The sequence below is a fragment of the Eulemur rufifrons genome, chromosome 19 (genome assembly GCF_041146395.1).
Source record: "Eulemur rufifrons isolate Redbay chromosome 19, OSU_ERuf_1, whole genome shotgun sequence".
Classification (NCBI taxonomy): domain Eukaryota; kingdom Metazoa; phylum Chordata; class Mammalia; order Primates; family Lemuridae; genus Eulemur; species Eulemur rufifrons.
The window spans coordinates 105,040,835-105,063,718 of record NC_091001.1 but is presented as its reverse complement, the minus strand read 5'-3'; the positions used below and the strand labels follow the sequence as shown (position 1 = coordinate 105,063,718).

At 39.3% G+C, this 22,884-nt stretch overlaps 1 protein-coding gene across 3 annotated transcripts in view; it reads right to left on the bottom strand.

Annotated features, from left to right (window-relative positions):
- The window catches only part of NBAS (NBAS subunit of NRZ tethering complex), a 325,219-nt gene that overhangs the window by 2,884 nt on the left and 299,451 nt on the right, over positions 1–22,884 (bottom strand). For 2 of the 3 annotated variants that reach the window (XR_011236168.1, XM_069494000.1), the window contains 3 exons: positions 17,758–17,897; positions 14,376–14,514; positions 9,352–9,480 (listed from right to left, as the gene is read on the bottom strand). Coding sequence is in view for 2 of the 3 variants with exons in the window: in XM_069494000.1 (XP_069350101.1) it covers positions 9,352–9,480; positions 14,376–14,514; positions 17,758–17,897 (408 nt within the window). In the remaining variant the exon portion in view is untranslated. Of the gene's footprint in view, positions 1–9,351; positions 9,481–14,375; positions 14,521–17,757; positions 17,898–22,884 lie in introns of all 3 variants that reach the window. The other variant, XM_069493999.1, reaches the window with a different exon arrangement.

Sequence of the window (22,884 nt, the reverse complement as noted above, 5' to 3'; positions counted from 1 at the left end):
GTTGCCATGAATAAGTTTTCAAGGCTAGGACACCTTTATTTTTCCTGCACTTTACTCACTAAGCCTCCCTCGGGGGCCTGACAGAATCCTAGAATGGGAGTGATGGATTCTTCCAGCTTGAGGAAGAGACAGGGGCTGCTGCTCCTCTCGCTCCCTCCTCAGCTCGTGTTTCCCTCCAGTGCAAGGAAATCCTGCAAATCATTTCTAGTTGAATATACCCAGCTTTTCAGAAACTGCCCTTGTCCTAGCAGGGAAAGAGTAAGCGGTGGGGAAGGGCAGAGGAGGCTGACTACTCTCCCAAAGCCTGCTGCTTACCATACTGCTAACCACTACTTACCACAGAGGCTGAGAACTCCTAAGGCTAAAGTCATGGAAATGAAGTGTGATGTTTCCCCTTTGACCCTGGCTCACTCCTGACTCACTCAAGAAAGGCAGAGTCTGAGATTGGTGACCTGCGCTGAGCTTGGGCAGTGATCAGGGAAAGGTGAGTGGGGGGAGTTCTGGTTTGGCTTCTTATAATCAAGTGCTGGGAAAATGGAGTGGCTGACTTTATTTCATTTCCTTTCTCTGACTTTCTACCTGGTTCTGGCTTCGCAAGAAGTACAGAATTGCCAGAGTATACTTTATAATTGTCATTTTGCAAGGAAAATAGTGCATGGACAATTATTCTGTACATATTTGGGACAAAATAGAGAGTAAAAGAATAAAGAGATGGCCTTTGTAATAACCCATTCCAACAACCGCATTTTAGAGAAGAGTCTGAGGGTCACAGAAGCACAGGCATCCCATGGTCACAGAGAGCCAAGATGTTCCTCTGCACACACTAGGCCGTCCGGGTCAGGGCACCAAGACCAGACTGAGTCCTCAGCCGAGTGCAGCGTGCCCCAAAGCGTTCTCAGGCGCTTTGCCATCGACACCACACTGCTGAGTTGCGAGATTAATTTAAACCTCAAGTTGTCTTCATTTTTCCTGTTTTGGGCTAAAATTCCAACTAAAGGTATTAAAAACCCGGTACTACCTACCACAGAAGCTTGGTACCGTGACCACCCACTATTCATTCTAACCCACTTTATTTTTCTATTTGAAATAAAAAGAGAAAAAGAAAAAAAAAGTAGAAACAGTTTGAAAAAGAAAAGTCATCCATATTGGGATCACCACGAGAGAACTATTTTATCCACCTTTTCTCTCCAGGAATTGTCCACGTGCATAGACATTTTTCCACAATCGTATGATATTTGTATTCCACTTTTCTCATTATGTGTTAAGAATTTTAAAAACGTCTTTCACAGAGTTTTCATTCTTAAAAATTTTAACAGCTGCAAAATAGTTTGTTGAATGGATGTTACAAGTTAGCTTCTGCTATAAATATTTCAGCTGTTTTTAATTATTGAAACACTACGATGCATGATTTTTATGCACATACTTCCTTCTTTATTTAAATTATTTACACAGGACAAATGACCAGGAGAGGTATTATTGGAGTGTTGGGGCTGAATCGTGCCCCCTGTCCCATATGTTGAAGCCTTAACCCCGGCACCTCGGAATGTGGCTGTATTTAGAGACAGGGACTTTAAAGAGGTGATTAAGAAAAAATGAGTCATTAGGATGGAGTCCAATACAACTGGAGTCCTTATAAGAAGAGAAGATCAGGACACACACATAAACCGAGGGTCAACCACGTGAGGACACAGCCACCTGCAGCCAAGGAGCGAGACCTCAGAAGACATCAACCTGCTGACACCTTGGTACCAGACTTCTTATCTCCCAGATGGTGAGAAAATAAATTTCTCTTGTTGAAACTACTCAATCTGTGGTGCGTTGTTATGGTAGTCTGAGCAAACTAATACCTCGGGCAAAGTATCTGAAACATTTTTAGTTTCCGAATGTGAATGTAAGTACAACCGCGTGATAATGTCAAACTATGCCAGTTTACAGTGGTGATTTCAACGGAGGAGTGTGTCGGTTGGTTTCACCATAAACTTCTCCGCTTTAGGTGTTATTATTTTGGACAGAAAATCATTTGCAAATTTAGGAGATATGTCATGGTACCTTGAGGCTGCTTTAATTTGAATTTATTTATTTACAAGAATGATTTTGTCCATAAATTTCCTATCATTTTTATTATTTGTTGTAGGGAGGACCAAATCCTTTGCTCATTTAGCAGAGTTGTTACATCTTTCTTTCACATGTGAAGGATTCTTTGTAAAACTAAAATCAGGGTTAGTATTTATCATGAACATTCTAACCTACTGTGTATAATTCTGTTTCGGTTATTTTTCGTGGTACAGAGGTTTTACATTTTTATGACATTAGGAAAGGATCTATGCCTTTATGTCTTTTTCTATTGCTTGAAAACTTAGAAGTTATAATTTCTCAATATATATTCTTTTTTAATTTTCTGACTTTTAACAATGTTTAACTCTTAAACTGATTGGGAATTAACTTTGGTATATGGACTGTGAAAAATCACACATCCCTGACATTGGATCGATTGGTGCTTTAAGGACTTGATGGGGAAAATGTATTCTGTCATTTTGGGACTCAGTTTGGATGTGTCAAATAAATAGACAAGTCCAGAAGGATTGGTTGATTTAATTCCCCTGATCAAATAACTTTCAGTTAGAGTAAGAGACAGTCTGGTGCTAGGAAAAGAAGACAGGCTTTTGGGTTAGAAACCAATTCCAATCCTGGTTCCGCCACTAAACAGCTGTGTGAGCTTGTTACGGACAATGTCTCTGAGCTCCAGTTTCCACATCAGAAATACAGACTGTCTGTAAGGGCTGGAGATAATAGAAGGTTTTACGTGCCTAGCATAATGCCTGGTACAGAGTTTAAGTTCAGTAAATAGCTGAAGTTATTATAGTCAAACAAATCATGAATAAAGGACTTCCTGGAAGGGAAAAGGCTGACATATATCCTAAGATGAGTAAAATGCTTGCTATCTCTGTCAGAGATTGTTTCTGTATGTCAGCAATTAATTTTTGAGAATAAATGAGACTTTGAAGATCTTGGGAAAGAAATCTATTAAAGCACAGAGCTCTACTGTCTTTCAAGCCATTAAAATGTTATCTGTTCAATTCCTCTTTAAACAATAGGTAATGAACCTTCTCTGAATTAAAATCTTTGATTTCATGAATCTATACCAAGCTAAGACTAATTACAATAATGAGGTAAGCTGAAATTCCAGAAGTATAATGCATGCAGGGCCTCATTTCAATTACTTTAAAGAAGATTATTTAATATTATTTCACTGTTTACTTTAGGGAAGGATATTTGTCTTGTTTTCACATATACTGTTACTAATAAAAGTTATTGAAAATATCAACTGCAAGGGTAGAAAAATAAAAGAGCAACACAAATATATACTTGGAATAAAAAATGCCTGCAGATAATTTCTTGTATTCTGTATTTATTTGGATATGATATTCAGATTCCATTTTCTCAGCACACCATAAGTTTAACTCTTAGCATGGCATTTAATAGTATTACTCTTCTGAAACCAAAATTAGGACAAATCATCTGACTTATGATCTAACAACGAGAGAGAAAATGTTTGAAAATCCAAGCCTAATCATCTCTGTGATCATAACCAAATACTAGAGTTTGGAGCCCTGAGTCTGGCTAGTTCCATACATTGTAGCTACCTCCTTGCTACCCTGTTTAGTCACTTGTGTTATTATTTCATATGCCAATCTCTCCCTGAGATAATTCCATGAAACACAGGGATAATAATATTTTATATCATCTTTACAAATGCCCTACCTAGTCCTCACTCCACACACAGTACCAACCAGGCCATGCACAATGGGTGCTTAATATGTCTGTTCATATCAGGTAAATCAAACAACCACCAGAGGTATTTAGAAATCAAATAGGGAGTGAGCTGCCTGTTGCTGGAGGCATCCAGCTGAGACCTCTGTGAGATGCTGCTGCAGAGCTTGCTTCATCAAGACCAAACACAGGCTGAAGATGAATGATAAGGGGTGCAAGTAACAGATCTCAGCATGTTCAGGTTAAAATGATAGCTAGAAATGAGTAGAAAGCCCACAATTCTGAGAAAAAGAGCCTGATATCCAAAGAGCCATAAGAACAGTGATTCTTTATATTGCTTGGATCACTTAAGTCTAACTTGGTTTGCACATACTTAGAAGAAAACCAACTGTCATTAGGGCTAACACCAAAGAGGGAATTTGCAGTTACCAAACAAGGTTGTTAGGACCCAAGCCTAATTTCCCTGCCACCACGGAGTGCCCAGGCAAGAAGGAAGGTGTGGAAGCTGAGTTGGCGTGGGGAGAAAGCAATACTGGGGAGTGCCCAGGGTGGAAGAGACGCCCGCTAGAAAGCTACTAGTTGGAAACCTGGATAGAGTTAAAAGGGGAACAAAGAAAGGAAGGTTTCTTTGTTTTCCATAAATATGTCAATTCACACATGCTTTTCTGAAAATCTTTGAGGTTTTCCCTCCAACCTGGATATGGGTCATTGTAAATAATGCTGGTCGGTTCTGGTGTCTTCGTCAAAAGATTAAAGGGGATAGGAATCACATTTATTAAATATGTAAAGGAATGTCATTGGAAGAAGGACCTTACTAATTCTGAGCAGCTCCCTAGGGCAGGACTAAGGCCAACATGTTCAAGATAAAGGGGTCAGGCTTCATTGAGGAGGTGTTCTCCTGCCATGAGCTCTACCCAAAATGGCACAGAGCCCCCTGCAGTGCTCAGCCAGAGCCTGGGTGAGTGAGTGGGTTTAAAAATGAAGCCTGGGCCGGGCGCGGTGGCTCACGCCTGTAATCCTAGCACTCTGGGAGGCCGAGGCGGGTGGATCGCTCGAGGTCAGGAGTTCAAGACCAGCCTGAGCAAGAGTGAGACCCCGTCTCTACTAAAAATAGAAAGAAATTATATGGACAACTAAAATATATATATACAAAAAATTAGCCGGGCATGGTGGCGCATGCCTGTAGTCCCAGCTACTCGGGAGGCTGAGGCAGTAGGATCGCTTAAGCCCAGGAGTTTGAGGTTGCTGTGAGCTAGACTGACGCCACGGCACTCACTCTAGCCCGGGCAACAGAGCGAGACTCTGTCTCAAAAAAAAAAAATAAAATAAAAAAAAATAAAAATGAAGCCTGATTGGGCAAATTGTTAGACTAGCTCTGCTCTAGTCTTTTTCAGGGGTAATATTATATGTCTCAAGGTGCTTTCAACAATTTCATTTCTCTGCAGGGATAACCCTTTTCCAATGTAATATAGCCTTCCTAGTTACATGAAAAGAAACTGCATGGTTAAGTGTGGACTTTGAAATGTTAGGTGTGGGATTTAAATTTCGGCTCTGGCTGCTTACTTGCTGTGTGACCCCTTAGTCTCAGTGTTTTCAACTGTGAAAACAGAATAATACCTTCTCACAGGATTAAGAAGATAAAGTAAGAATGTGCCTATTATAATACTTAGTAAAGAGATAGGACTTGAAAGATGGTAATTATTAACATCAGGAAGAAACTCTTAATTAGATGCTAACAGTCTTAAACACTTCCTTTATAACCCCATGACTTACTATTTTAATAGGCACAGTAGTCCCAGACAAACCCTGGGACGTGGGGTAGGGGCAGAGGCATTGGGCAGTACCATAGAGGGGGAAGCAATGAAGAGCAGGAGCCATTGCAAATCTGGAATTGTGAAATGGGAACATTCGCAGCATACAAAACTATTGTAAATATGTATCTTCTTTCTTTGATGGAATGAGTCAAGAGACTTCTATCAGAATAGAAAATATTCTAGAGATGAGATTCAAACAAACCTGCAGGAGTTCCCTTCTTGAACAGAATAAGGTTTTGAGTTCTCAATCTCATTGAGACTGATGAAGAGGGTAATCTAACAGTCTACACTGTGCAGGGCTTTAATTCTTCATCAACAATATAATCTCAAAGAAGGACTTTCCATTTCTGGCCCAGGAAAGAGGCTGTTGGCCACTTGTAAAAGGTTACATGCTAAACGCCAGAGGTTTGCAATTTCAGAAAAGTTTAGAGAAAGAAATGAGTACTACTGTTGGCGGAAAAGTCAGTACAATCTCTGGCATCAGCACTTAAGTATCATCCTTTCAACTGTAAACACCTATAAAGCTGTCAGTATCTCATAACAAATAGCGAAATAATACATGCTGTCAGCAAACAAGTGGGGGCGTTTTTCCACTTGGATCTGCACAGTGTACAGGACTGATTGCTATCAGAGGAGTCCCTTTGCCAGATGCTTTTTCTTTTAATGTCAACAGGAACCACCGTCAACCACCAATAAGGGGAAAACTAAGTTGCTGATGAATTTAAGCCCCCCACTAATGGACAGAGTGAACAGCAAAATAAACACAAACAAAAAAAGAAAGCAAAAGTTTTATATTTGTCACTGCAATACCAAAGATGATTTTAAAATAGCTAGACGTGAGTCCTGCAAAAATGCCTACAGAAACTCTTCCTTTAGAAAAGTATAATATCACCCTTTAATGGTGCTGGGGGAACAATGACAAATTATAGTAATTTCATATTTCATTTACATATAATAGTATTCTTGAAGTAATAACATTATAGAGGTGGAGAACAGATTAGTAGTTCCCCGGGGTTGCTGGGAAGGTGGCCGGGGTTATAAAGGGCAGCATGGGGGATCCTTGTGTCCTGTGCCTTGACTGTAGTTTCTGATCACACGAAGCTACAGGAGACAACACCACACAGAGCTAGACACACACACATGAGTGCCTGTAAAACTGGTGAAATCTGTGTATGTTCACAGATTGTATCAATGTCAATAGCCTGGTCATAGTATTGCAGGCTGAGTATTCCTTATCCAAAATGCTTGGGATCAGAAGCGTTGGTTTTTCTTTAGATTTTGGAATATTTGCCTTATTCTTACTGGTTGAGCATATCTAATTTGAAAATCTGAAATCCAAATGCTCCAGTGAACATTTTCTTTGAGCATCCTGTTGGCGTTCAAGAAGTTTTGGATTTTGGAGCATTTTGGATCTTGGATTTTCAGATGAGAGATGCTCAGCCTATATATTACAGTTATGCAAGATGTTACTATTAGGGAAAACTGGACGAAGAGTATAAGAGATCTGCAGTATTACTCTTAAAACTGAATGTGAACTTTAAATTGTCTCAAAATAAAAAGTTAAAAAGTATTTTAAAAATGGAAAACTCTATAAAACCTTGGCTCTTTGGAGGACGCAAAAGGTCCAAAGACACTTTATATTTTTGTGGAACACATTTTAAGAGCACAATGGGCTAGCCCAACGTGAACATTCAACTTAGTGTAGGGAAATTACAGTTAAGTCTCATTACTGAATTTCTTTTTATTTTATTTTATTTCAGCTCATTATGGGGGTACAAAAGTTCAGGTTATATATATATTGCCCATGCCCCCCACCCCCGAGTCTGAGCTTCAAGCGTGTTCACTCCCTAGACAGTGCACATGGCATTCAACATGTAGGTATGTACCCATCCCCTCCCCCCACCCCTATCCCCACCCCCATCCCCCCTCCCCCCACCCCCCCATGGACTTCAAGCATGTCCATTCCCCAGACAGTGTGCATCGCACTCAGCATGTAGGTATACACCCATCCCTTCCCCCCAGCCACCACCTCTGTCTGACACCCAATTGGTGTTATTCCCAAATGTGCACTTAGGTGATGATCTCATTATTGAATTTCTAAATGTAAGACTCTCCATGGTAAGCAAGTGATGCATCTCAGCAATTTACACCTGTGGTTTTGATTTTTGCATCTGAAGGGCACAGATGCTTTGTGTCCTATCATTGCAACCACAATCAAAACTACGCACAGCCTTCAGAGCAATTTTTAAACCACAGTCTTAGCACAATGCAACTCATCAAACGTTCAGGTGAAAGTGTTATGGAAGTAAATTAGTGCCATTTTAAAACTACTTGGGTGTTGCAGTGTTCCCATTTAGTTTCTTATTTTGATAGTCACAGTGTGATGTGTTTGGGGGGATGTTGTGTGGGTAGGAACATTAGTTAGCAGTCAGGGAGTCCCTGTTCTAGGTGCAGTTTTGACAGATACTTTTGCAATAAAGAATTTTTAAAATGAAAACTGATATGCTCGCCTATGAAATTCAGAAGTACATCAAGAGAGCTCTATGCAGGATGAATATGGAAAGGCAATACATAATACATCACTGTTTTATTCTCAAAGAGGCCCATGGCAAATTTTGTGAGAATGCCTAAGTACAGATACTAACAGTATATGCTGCTGGGGAGGAAAAAAACACACTGTAAGTATACAGCCTGATTTTTTTTAGTTTTCTCTTCTTCCTGATTTCTTGGATTTATAAGAAAAAATAGGCTAAGAAAAAACCTCACTGTAATTCTTAGTTTTATATGAATTCCCAAAGTTATGCAACTTTTATTTTAGCACAAATAGGCAGGGGGCTACCAATAGGCAAGTCCCCTTGATTCCCTACTTCAGTCCAGACCTCGGTATTCACAAAACCTTTGCAGAAGCTTTTACATTATTTTGAAAATATTAATACACCCAAAGGAATAAAGGCATTAGATTTTTCTCATTCTCAAATATATATATAATGTAAAATGATACATATGTATGTCTGTGAATGTGTACAGTGTATACACACACACACACACATAATTCAAATGAAACAATGATATCCCTATATAAAAGGGTTTCAGTAAGGATCATACAATATGAGTTCATTAAAACACAACCTTAAGCTATCTAATCCTAAAGTAGAAGATTTTAAATGGGAAGAGAAAGTTTCTTCCTTAATCATAATAACGAGACAACCAGCCTTGAGGAAGAAATCGCAAGACTTGATTTCAGTACATCGTTCTTCAAGCCAAGAAGCTGCTTCAGTGGTGGTTTAGGTTGCCAGAGGAAATACGAGTTTGAGATTTCAGATGGTGCCAGTAAACACTACTCAAAACCACTCTCTCACCTTTAATTAGTAGATGACCAAACATACACACAGGGATAGAAAACCTGTCTGATGCTAAGAAGTTCCTTAGACCCAAATTTCAAGTGGCAAGAGGACTAGTCTGCTAGTCTATGGCTGCTTTGTCTTCCTCAAAGAGTCTAATAACACACTGCTTCTCTAGAAAAACCGTTTCTTTATTTGGACTTGTATTCTCAGCACTGAAACACGGAACCTGGTTCCTGGGAAGAGCTTAGTAAATGTTTGTTCAATAAACAAATACATATTGCTTAGACAAAACAGAAGCAGCTATTGTGGTCAAAGAATCCTATAAATAAAGTAGTTTTAAATTAATCATGGTTATTTATGAGAATGAAAGTGCTAATTCATGTCTTTGAAATACAGAAAAAATTAAATTCAACTGGGCATACCGTAGTGACAGCTGCAACTTGCTCCAACGCCACCGCGTGCAGATGCTCCTCTGGGCCCTCCAGGAGCAGCTTCAGGGCCGGCAGCAGCAGGGCCTGGGAGAGCAGCAGCAGGCTCAGCTCCTTCACGCCCTGCAACCACACAGCACGGTCAGCGAGGACCCGAAGACGCGTGGCTCATCCCCCTGAAGTTCTTACTGGATCTTTCTACCCCTTCTTCTATGAATGCGTGTGTGTGTGTGTGTGTGTGTGTGTGTGTGTGGTGTGTGTGTGTGTGTGTGTGGTGTGTGTGTGTGTGTCTGTGCATGTGTGTAAAGCACACATGGCACCACGCTGCATTCAGGGCTTGCTGCCTGCTTCCCTCAGTTCACAGTACCTTGTGAACATCTTTCCAAGTTATCAGACGTTCATCTACATCATTACTTTTAACGTCTCTGTAGTACTACTGTACAGATATAGTACTATCATTTTATTTTCTTAAACTCTCGGAGTGCTAGTCTCCTCACAAGTGAAATACACGTATTTACACCTACTTTGCAGTTTTTGGTTTTTGTGTGTGAATTAGTGTTAATGAATGTAACGCACAATGCTCAGCATATACTAGAGGCTTAATAATAATGAAAACTATTTATTATCAATTGTTAATATTGTCAACAATATCTAGTTGCCGTCACCCACTGAAACAAATGAAATTGTCAAATGAAATATTTTAAAACCTGCTTATAATTGTAATGTCAAGGTGAATTAAATCCTTGATATACCTAAGACAGTCCATCTTCATGAAAACTATCTGTGGTGCAGAAAAATGAAAATGTGTTTGGATCTCTACAGGTGTATCTGCATTTTATTCCCAGCCCTTTATTATATTGACTGAACCTGTCATCAGAGAGCAGGCTTTTATGTAAGGGAACAAATGGTAATCTTTTACAACAAAAGTATAAAAGAATAAAAAACAGATTTGCAAGCTGTTTTGCCTGCTGAGCTATGCTACCTTTGGGGTCCCACCGTTAGCTGTAACATACAGAACAGAACACCTGGACCCGGAATCAAACTATCAGCGCACCCCCGTCACACTGAAGCAAGGGTTGCTTTGGAAGAATTGAGGATCACTGGCCTCCGTGGGACTGATTTTCTCTTGTGCTACTCAGAACAGAGAAGAAAAACTCAAACTTACTACATTTTCAAAATTCCTTTACATTATTATAAAGCATATAGAAAATAAGGATGACACAAAGAACCTCCCATTGAAAGCTTAAGATGAAGTTCTCTTTGGAATTCTGCTCATTATAGTTTTTTCAGCTTTCACACAGCACGTCTCTTCTGGAAATCACTGAGGCCCTCAAGTTTCAGAGTTGAAGGTTGTGCTACACAAACTTGTGTGACGAGGATCCTATCAGCAGGGTGGCAGTTTGTGAAATGTATGCTTCCAGCACTAGGGATTCGAACTCAGAGAAGTACTGTGTGTGCCTCAGAGAACAGGACACCCAGAGGAGTCTCACCAAGCCAAAGATAAACACAGATTTTTCAACTGGGATGCCAAGACCTGCAGAAAATATTTGGGAGGATGAAACAAACTCTTGAGCGTGACACTCTGGCCTGGCTGGCTGCATCCTGACGTGCTTCCTGTGCCCTCCTCCTCTGCTCCTCCTGGGAGGTCACAGCAACACTCGTCACCCACACATTCTACAGAGAGCTCCACCAGGGCCCTTTCTGCCACGAGGGAAGCATTCTCCACCGGTGCCGTCCTCAGCCCGAGCCCTGAGCCACAGCTGAGGTGGGGCTATAGTGCAAATAAGGAATGGCATTTTTAATGTTACTTAAGTTATAACTTTAATATCCACATGTGGCCAGTGGTTACTGTCCCAGATGCTACAGCTGCTGGGTGTTGGACTCTCTCACACCTCCAGGGCTTTGCTCAAGTGATAACCTCTGCTCTTTTGCTGTCTGACTAATTCCTACTTGCTCTTTAAGTCTCAGCTTAAAGAGGCACAGAAAAACCACACCCCTCTGCGAAGGTACCTCTGAATATCCCAGGTTAGCACTCTATATTCTAACTGTACTCTGTAAATATTTCCTACATTATCTTTCTTTTTCTTTCTTTCTTTTTCGAGACAGAGTCTCGCTCGGTTGCCCAGGCTAGAGTGCGTGGCATCAGCCTAGCTCACAGTAACCTCAAACTCCTGACCTCAAGAGATCCTTCCGCTTCAGCCTCCCAGAGTGCTAGCATTATAGGTGTGTGCCACCATCCCCAGCCCTACATTATCTTTCATCTTGTATTACTGTAATTATTTTTATTTATTTTAGAGACGGTCTCACTCTGTCACCCAGGCTAGAGTGCAGTGGCAGGATCACGGCTCACTGCAGACTCAAACTCCTGAGCTCAAGCAATCCTTCCTCCTGCTTCAGCCTTCAGAGTAGCTGGCTGGTACTATAGGTACATACCACCGTGCCTGGCTAATGTTTTTTATTTTTTGTAGAGACGGGTCTTGCTATCTTGCCCAGGCTGGCCTCAAACTCCTTGTCTCAAGCAATCCTCCCACCTCGGCCTCCCAAAGCGCTAGGATTACAGGCATGAGCCACTGTGCCCAGCCTCATCTTGTATCACTGTAATTACTGATTGGTCAATTTGCCTTGCTTGATGACAAAAATATTATTCTTTCTCTGTATTACAAACTTGCTAGGTACATGCCATACCTAAAATAACCTGTATATGATTCCCTTTCTTAACACACATTTGCTTACTCAGTAATCTATCAGGAATGAGTAAACTCATTCCTGGTACTTCTCTGTGATGTATGATGTTTAGATTAAGCATAACACTTGGCTGACCTGACCTTTCACGACAAATTTTATGAAATAACCTGTATTGCCCTCTGAACAAGCATCAAGGATAGATGGCACACCACCAGGCAGGGACATTTAAGAATCGAAGAACTTAATCTATGTGAGCTACTAAGTACTCTTCATCTCTTAGCTAATAGTTATTGGCCAAATACTCTGTCTTTAAATACTAAATCCTCTACTACGTTTGTTGGACATTTTTCGTCTGTGTTGCAAGAGGAACATTTATTAGGTGATTTACAAAGGGATTTTGGGAATTGCAAGAAAGGTCAAAGCAGCAGAGAGAACCATAGAACAACTCATTTGCCACATTCACAGTCCAAACCTCTCAGAACATCAGGACACAGAAAAACAAGAGAGAGGCACTGAAAGAGGAGGATTAGGTGAGCCTGGCCTCCGTGCAAGGCCACAACCCTGGGTGTTTGTTCTCTCGTGGATTATGATTTACAGAGATGCACTGGGGAGTGGTCCCCATGGCCTGATGGTCGTGAGAGAAGCAGGACCAGTCCACCAACACTCCTCCTGTCCTCACGCAACTGGGGTGTCTAGCATCAAAAAGTGCTGGAGGGCCTGCAGCAGGAACAAGGGGCACAAGGTGTGCGGGGCTTGGTGATGCAGGGCCCTGTGCAGTGCTCGCCCTCCAGCAGGCCCAGAACAGGCTAAGCTCCCACTGCAGTCTCCTGGACTCCCTGCAGCCCCAGTCAGCCAGGGGCTGGGCCAGCTGGGCTTTGTAGCAGCCTTGGTTTCGTGTTCTCCAGGAGAATTTAAATCTCCTTACAGGTGGTGGTGACGGTTAAAGGATACAATGGAAGTGAAAGTCCAAGACTACTGGCAAATGTTAGTCATCACCATCAGCACCAGCTTGTTAGACAGTAACAGTAGACCCTAAACAATGTTCTCCTAACCTACATTCAACAGAACTGACAGTAGGACACTTCCGGTGTTGGGTGCAGATCTAACAATGCTTGATCTTAGGTCATATTAATGCAAAAGTGAAACCCATGTTATTTATATATTACATACACTCATGAGGACCAGAAATTGTGCTGAGTCCCCTCTCTATGCAATAGCTGAATCCTGCCACGGGTGACACAGAGATGACACAGCCGTGGTACCCACCCCCCAGGTGCTCACAATATAGCAGAATGGATCACAGGCTTCCAAGTAGCCGATACAAACAGACCATGGTACACAGCCCAAACTATACTCCACTGGAATAAGGGGAGGTTATTTTTGGTGTTGGTACTTTAAATATTTCATAGAATAATTTTCTTATTCTGGTGGTTGGAAGACTTCTTTAAGTGGATAAATTATTTTAAAATTCAATCAAAAAACACTTATCCAGTCCCTCATTCAGAAAACAATTCATTAAATGTGCATCCATAATGAGAATATTTTCCTTGAGTGATTACAATGAGGATTCAAAGGATCATATTTACGATTTTATTTTCAAGTTTATCTCCTATGTGGTAGAAACTCAAAACCAATTAATTAATTTAATGCCATTATCTAAATACTTAAATTTAAGACATGTAAATTGCTCAAACAATACATTGCTGAGGTGGGATCCACAGCAGGGGTTGTAATTAATATGTGCTTATTTTAGAATGCATTCTTTTTCTCTCTCTCTCTCTCTCTCTACATATAAAATAAATATCTCTGTGACAGTCAAATCATGGGATCAAATAGAGAACAAAGGTCAAATGGAAGTGGCCGAGTGTTTACGATAGTTCGCAGAGAATAAATACTGTGGTATGCAATCACATTACATTGAGGTCAAAAAGTATGTGAAAATCAGAGAGGTTGGTTACCTGCTGAGAGGAGTGCTAAAGCTTACTACTACTTTACCAAGCGGCCCGGTTCAGACAGTTAACGTGTGCTACGGTGACCACTCGGAACACAAACTTGAGTTTGACATAAAAGCACATCCAGAAGGAATTAAAAACTGGGTTTCACACTGGCACTTGTACAAGGAACACTGTTTCAGAGATCCAAAAGGAAAAAAGCTACCTCAAAGCATCCTTTCAGCATTGCTTTTCTTTATTTGACTTGTTAGAAATATGGCCTTGACTAGCAATGACTTAAGCTAAATGTTCCTTGAGTACAGTCACTGGGATTGCTTATAATGAAGAGTTTTGATAAGGACAGGGATACCCCCAGGAAAGCCACTTGAAATATCCACTCACCTCTGCAGGCAGCATCTGTTTGGTGTTATATAAAGAGCGACAGATTTTCAAAACTTCATTCCCCAATCTTTCCTTGTTCTCCACTGTGCATTTGGTTAGCATCGCTGTAGCTAGTCTCACCCACGGATTATTGGTTATGCTGGTTCTAAGAGAGAAAAATGCAAGCCATTGGAAAGGATGAAAGCTATCAAAATTGTGGTGAGAAATTTTAAAACAGGAAAGGAAATTCCACTTTATGAAGTAAAATGCTTACGGTAAATTACATACAATCAGAACTTAGATGATGTGTTCTTTCAACTCAATTTTGTAGAAAAGACAGTGTCTGAAGGAGAAAAAGCAGCTTCCGGTGGTTTCGACAAGCAGCCCAGTAGCACACAGGTAGTGAGTGGAATTGTAAGGGCACACGGTTGAAGCCAGGGAGACCTGGGCTCAAATTATGACTTCTTAATTTACTGGTTGGGTGACTCAGAGAAGTTACTCAACACTCTTGCTTAGTTGTAGGGCTCTGGGGAAGCCACCCAACCTTTCTGGGCTTCAGTTCTTTCCTTGTGAAAAAGTAATTTAATGTCTCTTTTTTCCCTTGAAGAGTTGCTTTATTTAATGAATGATGTGTGAATTATCACCCAATAGCAGGCACACCCTACTATTTACTGCATGAATACTGGCTTTACATTGTTTTCTCATATCGGAAACAAAAGCAGGTGTAAAACCTTGCCTTTTCTTTCCCTTCTCTGGTTGTCTCTACCCCATGTGTCATAAAAACATCACAATTTACATTTTAATAGATAGGTTTAAAGTGAATTCATTTCATGGCCCTAGGACTAGGAAATGCATTTGACCTACATTTAAAAAAAATTCACTATTTACTAAGAGTCTGTTGTCTCATTATCATAGCACTAGATTCTAGATACTGAACAACTAGGGATGGTCCTTCCCATTAAAGAATTTTATTCCTTGACCCCTGAGAACAATTTCAAGTGCAAGTGTGACAAGAGGACTCACCATATTAGCCTTTGGTGAAGGCTTTGTGTCTTAGCTTAAATGAATAGTCTGTGAGGACAAAGAATACTGCTTATTTCAAGGTACAAACAGCGCTAGGAAGAGTGGTTGGCTAAGAGTCTTCCTACACTCAAGGACTGCTCTTCCTCTTTCAAAGTCTGAGTTCAGCTCTGCTGAATTTTCCTCTACCGGGCTGTATCACTGTAGTAGAAACACTGGTCTGGCAGCACAGTGAACAATGGGCAATGTGGCTTTGGTAACAGACTATTAAGGTATATTTTCCACACACTGGATGAAAACTATGAATCTTCTGTAAGTGCAAACCTATTATACTTTCCATGCATTTTCCTATAAAGGAGAACTAAAAACCAAAAGTTGGTACTACTAAATTAGCAGTCATGTGCATCAAGCAAATTTCTTAATTTTTAACCTTGTCGTGTTGACAAGCAACAAGTAGTCATTGTTACACTATCACACTACGTATCCTTCCTTCCCTTCTTTTTCTTTCTTTCGGTTATTTCGAAAGTGCTGAAGTCATACACTGGATTGTCTGAAAGAAAGAGTAGTCAAAAGTACTTCTGAGAACCTGTTTTTAAAGTATCCCATCACACATTCCCCAGAAAAGGACAACTCCGACTCATCCTCCAGTTTTCTCGTAGGCAGAGGAGACATGAATGGTAAGAGGGGTGAGCTGACTGGGAAACGCTTTCTTCTGATTTCAATGATTTAATAAAGCGGTTTTATAAAACACAGGTTAGCAATTTATAATTTATATTTTATATGTGACTGCAAAAGTTACAATATAACTTTAAAAATTAAGATTTTTTTTCATCTACAAATGCATTAAATGTTTTAGACACAACAAATATTTTAAGTGAAGCTGATTTTGGGTTTTCTGTGTAAGTGAATAATCTTTAATGGTCAGTGTTCTAAACGTAAAAGAACCTGTAAAACCAGAGTTAATCTATTAGAAATGTCATACTTTGAATTTGGAAATGAGGCTATGAAGACATCTACAATTCAACTCTAACAATTTTGTTAAAAAGTACTGCATTACTGACAACCTAGCCAGTGGGCCCCACGCCTGTTTCACTTTAGCCTCTGAGTATAGAGTTGGACTCAGCAAGTTGAATAAGGGACTCAGGACGCTGCTTTTAACAAGCACCCCGGGTCCCGAGGCAGCCACAGGAACCAAATGCAAGCGCACTGTCACAAGCGAAACTGAAGGTTTTATGATCTGAGATCCTGTAGAGTGTCAAATAGCAAAGGTGAGAACCCGTTCTTAAAAACTGCAGGTCAGCGGGCCCTCTTGGCCACAAAGGGTAGAGACTTAAGAAACTTTTTTTCTTTCTGAAAACACTTGGTTAAAAAAACAACACAAAACAAAAACAACATTCTCCTTCATTAGCTTCAGAAATTCCTAATAGTCTCATCCTAGGGTTAGGGTAGAGTTTTTTCCAGATGTTCTTTACAGTCCTAAACTATTCACAGAACACAGGGATTTACTTTCAGAAAAACATCTTTCTTTAACTTGTCAGGTGGAGATGCCCACTGGCCGAGGGCAGAGTCTTCGAGCTGACTCTGGGAAGAACGAGGTAAGTCCAGGAGCAAACAGGCGTTTGGAGCAAGAGCGCTGGTGCTCATACTGTCTGCCAGTGAAAAGCTACAGTTTACAGAACCAGCACATGTGCTCACAGGAAATCCGGCCACTTCTTCCAAAGGAAAGGGGTAAGTTATGCGGCTGATAGCACAAGGATTGGATAAGTACCCCATGCAGCTATGAGTGGCAGGTAAGTTCCACATGACATGGAGGAAAAACACTGCAAAGGTAGCCAGCAGCTGGTTAGAATTCTGTCTCCTCCATTTATTACCCCTGTGATGGCTGAATTTATCTAACTCCTGAGCTTCGATTCCTTCATCTATAAAATTAGATAACATCACCTTCCCTTATAGGTGTGTTATGAGAATGACGGATAATATATGTAAATTGCATATAACATTGTGTGTTCTCAATAAGTGGGAATTATTCATTTATTCCATATGGATTCTCAAGTTAGCATTGTAAGCTGTGTTAAGATAGTCAAGACATTTCGTAGTGAAAATACTGAAACAAATTGTTTCGTTGACATCATAAGTCAGATGTTATTATCAAGTATTGTCTGATACTTCTGAATAAAATATTTGGGTGTAGGGGCAAGAAGAAATGGAAAGACACTGCAATATTTCAAAAACAATTTTAACTTCCTCTAAAGGCAAATATTCATTTTATACAAACACACACACACAATTATTCTTTCATTAGCTCTTTTGAAGGTGTTACATTTTTAGAGCTAAATTCCAGACACAGAAACTATAATTCGGCTGATTTTATTTTAATACTTACACATGTTCACTTTTTATAGGTGGCCAAGCTTGTAACAGCAAAATCAAGTGCTGAAATTCAACCTCATGGTGACTAGATTCTAGGAGTTCCATGAACAGAGAGTAGCGGTTCTCTTCACTGTCAATGTCAGCTATATTTACCTGCAAGTAGAAATACAGGCTTGAAACTGGTGGCAAAGGCTACTGAATTGATTTACAGAAGAATTCAAATTTGATTATTTTGATTAAATATTCTTTTGAAAATTTTTTACAGTGTGCTGAGAGAAGATTCAACAGCATTTTTAAAAAAGCTTCAAAAACTCTATGCCTTACACAATTTCAAGGAATAATATTAAAAATTGTTTAGGCTGGGCCTATAATCCTAGCACTCTGGGAGGCCGAGGTGGGAGGATCACTTGAGGTCAGGAGTTCCAGACCAGCCTGAGCAAGAGCGAGACGCCGTCTCTACTAAAAATAGAAAGAAATGATCTGGACAGCTAAAAATATATATAGAAAGAAAATTAGCCAGGCATGGTGGCACATGCCTGTAGTCCCAGCTACTCGGGAGGCTGAGGCAGGAGGATTGCAAAAGCCCAGGAGTTTGAGGTTGCTGTGAGCGAGGCTGACATCATGGCACTCTAGCCTGGGCAACAGAGCAAGACTCTGTCTCAAAAAAAAAAAAAAAAAAGAAAAAAAATTGTTTAGAGCTACAAAATCACAGGAAAGTAACTTTATGTACCAAAATAAATTCAGCAAAGTAGACTTCCATAGAACTGGCTCATTGGCATTTAACATATGTTAAGATACTAAATTGTTTTATTTGAAATTGTAATATTTCAGCAGACTCAACATTAGGTGACTTTTTAAAAGTTTAAATTATCCAAAATAATTTCTAATTTTCATTTGAAAACTGCTAAGCCTTCATGTTATTTAGAAAATTTCTCTAATTTAAAATTAAAGATTTTACTAAAGTACACTTGTCATATGATTTTTTGCTATAAATCAAAATAAAGTAAAATATACTTTATTCACATTTCTATATCTAATGCAAAAGAAGTCTCTGCCAAATACAGAACATTCATTTTTCCTCCCATTGAATAGCTAAATAATTTTTCTTTTACACTGAGACAGTCCTGAAACAAACAATATTGCTCCAATGCCCTGTGGATGAAACTGTTTACTATTTTAAGTTAAAAAGCAGTTTGAAAAACACGTAAAAGTGAGCCAAAATCTGGTTGTCCCGTTTTCTAGTTTCTCCTAACACAGATTCTCCACATTTGGGTACACAGACAGTCAGATGATGACACCCTGAAAGGATAATGAGAATGAATGGTTGTCTGCATATATGCTAAATTGTCTGCGCTAATGCATGTTTCCACAGCATTTAATTGAATGGTCATTCTGGCTCTGATCCCAAGAAGCCATCTCAAAAAGTCACACCATGAATTCTGCATTTTACAGAAGTTGATATATACTATGAAATTATTGGTAATTGCTGTGGGAGGCCCTGCTCAGTGACCTGCCAGATCTTTCCAAACCTGCCTTAAAGCCCTATGTCAGCCTTTTGTGGAATAATAACCCAAAAGCATTTTTTAGTTTTTGAAATAATTTCCTAGTCCAGTAAGTCAGTTGACCCTTACCGCAGGTTTGTAGGTGTGTGTGGAGGACAGGACAGGTACTAGCAACCTCACTTTAAAGAAGAGCAAACAGGCTCAACTGCCCTGGTAGCACGGCTAGCATGTGACGGAGCCAAAATATAATAAGATCAGCATGTTCTGAAACTGGAGGACTCAATATGCTAGATACATTTTTAATTATGTAAGTTGGTCCCCGAATTGGGAGTTTGGCAATATTGCCTTGCCTATTTATAAAGAATTTTTTTTTTTTTAATCTCAAACTCAAGGTATCCATCAATCTGTTGTTATCTGATCTTACCACCTTCAACTTGTCTCCAGCCTCAGGGCCTCTTTGAGGCTCCCTATATGCATACAGTCCTGCACACTCTCAGCTCAGGAACTGTTATCTGTTTCCTCTGCCAGGCACATTCTTCCTCCAGGTACCTGAGTGCTCATTCTTCCCTTGCCTCCACGTTTCTCAAATGTTACCCTATCAGTGAAGGCCTTGCTTAACTGCCTTAACTAAAGGCACATTCCTCCATGCTTATCTTTTTCACCAGGTTTCATTTTCCCTCTTAGCACTTACAACTATGTGACAGAGTATATATTTACTTGTTGTCTTTCTTATTCCATAAGAATGTAAGCCTCTTGAAAACTGAGACTGTTTTGTGTTCCCTGGTTTATCCCTGCAACCCAAAATATTGCCTGCTATAGAGTCGATGCACAATGAGTGAATGAACTAATGAATGGACACACATATGAATGAATGAATGAATGAAGACAATTTGTCACTTATAAAATAACTTAGCATAAATGATATTAAATACTCATGGAGCTGCCACAAATTTTTGGCTGATTTTGTTATTGGAGACAAATGTAAGATTTAGAAAGAAAATGTTGCCAAGAGGGAAATTAAAAAAAAGACCAAAGATGGCAGGTCTACTGACATTACATCTGCACAAATAAGGCCTTGTGATCGCTCTGTGATTTCAGTCAAGTCCCTCTCTTTAGGTCTCATTTTCCTTACCTGAAAAATGGGCTTCAAGAACCCTGAAGTCTCAGAAGTTCTGAGGAAGTGCCTTTAGGTCTGTAGCTGGGGAAGGGGTGGATAAATGGCTGGCCTTTCCTTCCTGCATTATAATCTTAGTTTCTGCATAAGAGTTTATTTGTGGAAAAGGTTTGTGCTTAAAAAATATTTAAAACCCATTGAATGTTATGTCTGTAATGTTCCTTTCCTGGCAGTGTTAATATTCTAGTTTCTATAATTAAATGCAGTATAATTAATAACAAGCAGTTTTTCCCTTTACATGAAATGCAGACTCTATACAGGTTATTTTCTATATGTGATGCATCCCAGGAAGAGGAAGAGATTAACAACAACAAATCATGTTTTTAATATCATCTAGATTTCATTTCTTTCTTTTCAGAAACTGTAATAGCTTGTAAATTTTGAAGACATGAACTATTTAAGGGAAGGAAAGAGAAAAGAAACTATAAATTAGATCTTCATATGTTTATTTTTATATTAGTATGCAAATAATAGTGTCCATGTATGAAATGTGTTTTATAATAAATTTCTTTGTATAACACCTTTCTTACACAGACTTTTTAAGACTATGTCTTTATCAGGAAATAGTTTCTTCTGAATGTTCATTAAACATTTCAATTTTTAGTAACTTATTTTTCAGAGCCTTGACCGCCCCATATTTAAAATACAAATGTGAAAGATACAGTAACTCACATAACTGCCCATTTTGTGTATGCAGAGTTGCACATTCCCTCATATCAAAAAGGATTTCGATGTAAGTTACTCAGCTCTTAACAAAACAGTTTTAAATTTGCTACCACTGTAGCTGCAAGCTTTATCATGTATGAGAGAAGAAAATGGGCCTAAAAATGGACTTGAGCATATTAATTTTTTAAAAAATGATAAAGAATACACATTATTGCACAATCATTATATACTTTGAAATACAGGTGCTTAAGATTTGTGTCCACATATTAAAATATCTTTAAAAAAGAATGTTAAAATTATCTACTTCATCTTGTCATTTTAAGGTTTTCTGCAGTAAATTCTGATAATCAAAATTCAAAACAAATTTATGTGTAAAGAAAAATAAAAGATAAGATAAACATATGTCAAGGGCTCCCAGTCTGGACAAGATGGCTTACTCATTTTTCCTTACTCCTCTCTATTAAGTACAACTATAAACCATGGAAATAATAAAAAAGACAATGAAAGGAAAACTCTGAAGGCTGGTAAAAAGAAAGTAAACAAGTTTGGAACTCCAGGTCTGAAGGAACAGCATGGTAGCAGAATGTCTTGTGTCTCCCACCCCCCCAAAAAGTCCACCCAGGCCTAGTATTTCCCAACTCCTGATCCAGAAGCAGAAGAGAGCTCAAACTCAGGTAGGCTCATTTTCCATCAGAATCTCAGAGGAAAAGGAGAAAGGGTGAAGCTGAAAGATATTTTAGGAAATAATATCTAAAAACATCCCAAAGGTGATGGGAGACACAAACCTACAGATCCCAGAAGCTAAGTTAACCCCAAACAGGATAAACGCAAAGAAATCCATGCTCATCATAATTAAACTTGAAATTGAGAGACAGAAGAAAAAATTCTGAAAGACTGGGAGAATGACATATCTTCTACAGGGCAACACCAATTAGAATAATAATGGATTTCTTATCTGAAACCATGGAAGCCAGAGGAAGTGGCATGTTTTTTCAAGTGATGAAAGAAAAGAACTGTTAACTACAGATTCTACATCTGGCAAAACTGTCTTTCAGGAAGAAAAGGGATATAAAAAATAAAAACATTCTCAGCAGAAGGAAAATTAAAAGAATCTGTCACTAATAGCCCTTATCTTAAAGACTGGCTAAAGGAAGTTCTTCAACCAGAAAGGAAATGATAAAAGAAGGAATTAAGAAGGATCAGAAAGATAATCAATTCAACTTGTGAGAATTCATGGAGACAAATCCTGATATAATAGATATACAGATACTCCTCAACTTATAATGTCCCTATAAACATATGTCAGAGATACTGTAAGTTGAAAATGCATTTAATATACCAATAAACCCATCATAAAGTCAAAAAATCATAATCCTGAATGGCTCCTATAAGGAGCTCCCTACCTTATACCACACATTGAAAGAGAAATTCTAGCCCTCACTTGTTATACTCAGCTTCGGTTCTAAACATCTTGCCCCAATCTACTCTTGTAATGGTGCTTCCTCCTATTACTATGTTCCTAACCTCTGACTTGCCCATTGCCTACTTTGACCTGCTAAGTCCTTAAACACAGGACTTAATGTGTTTCTTCAGGTGACCACAAATCTCTGACTACAACACTCTGAGTTATCCCTCTCTCAAACATCCCTCTCAATTCAACTCAGTGTCTGGAATAAAAAAGTCAAATGTTTTCCATATTCCCTTCTAGTTTTGCTTGGGTTTGCAATTGTTTTACTGGATACATACAGATATGATTTGAAGGGAAGGGCATTTTCCATGAGAAGTAAATTATGAACAT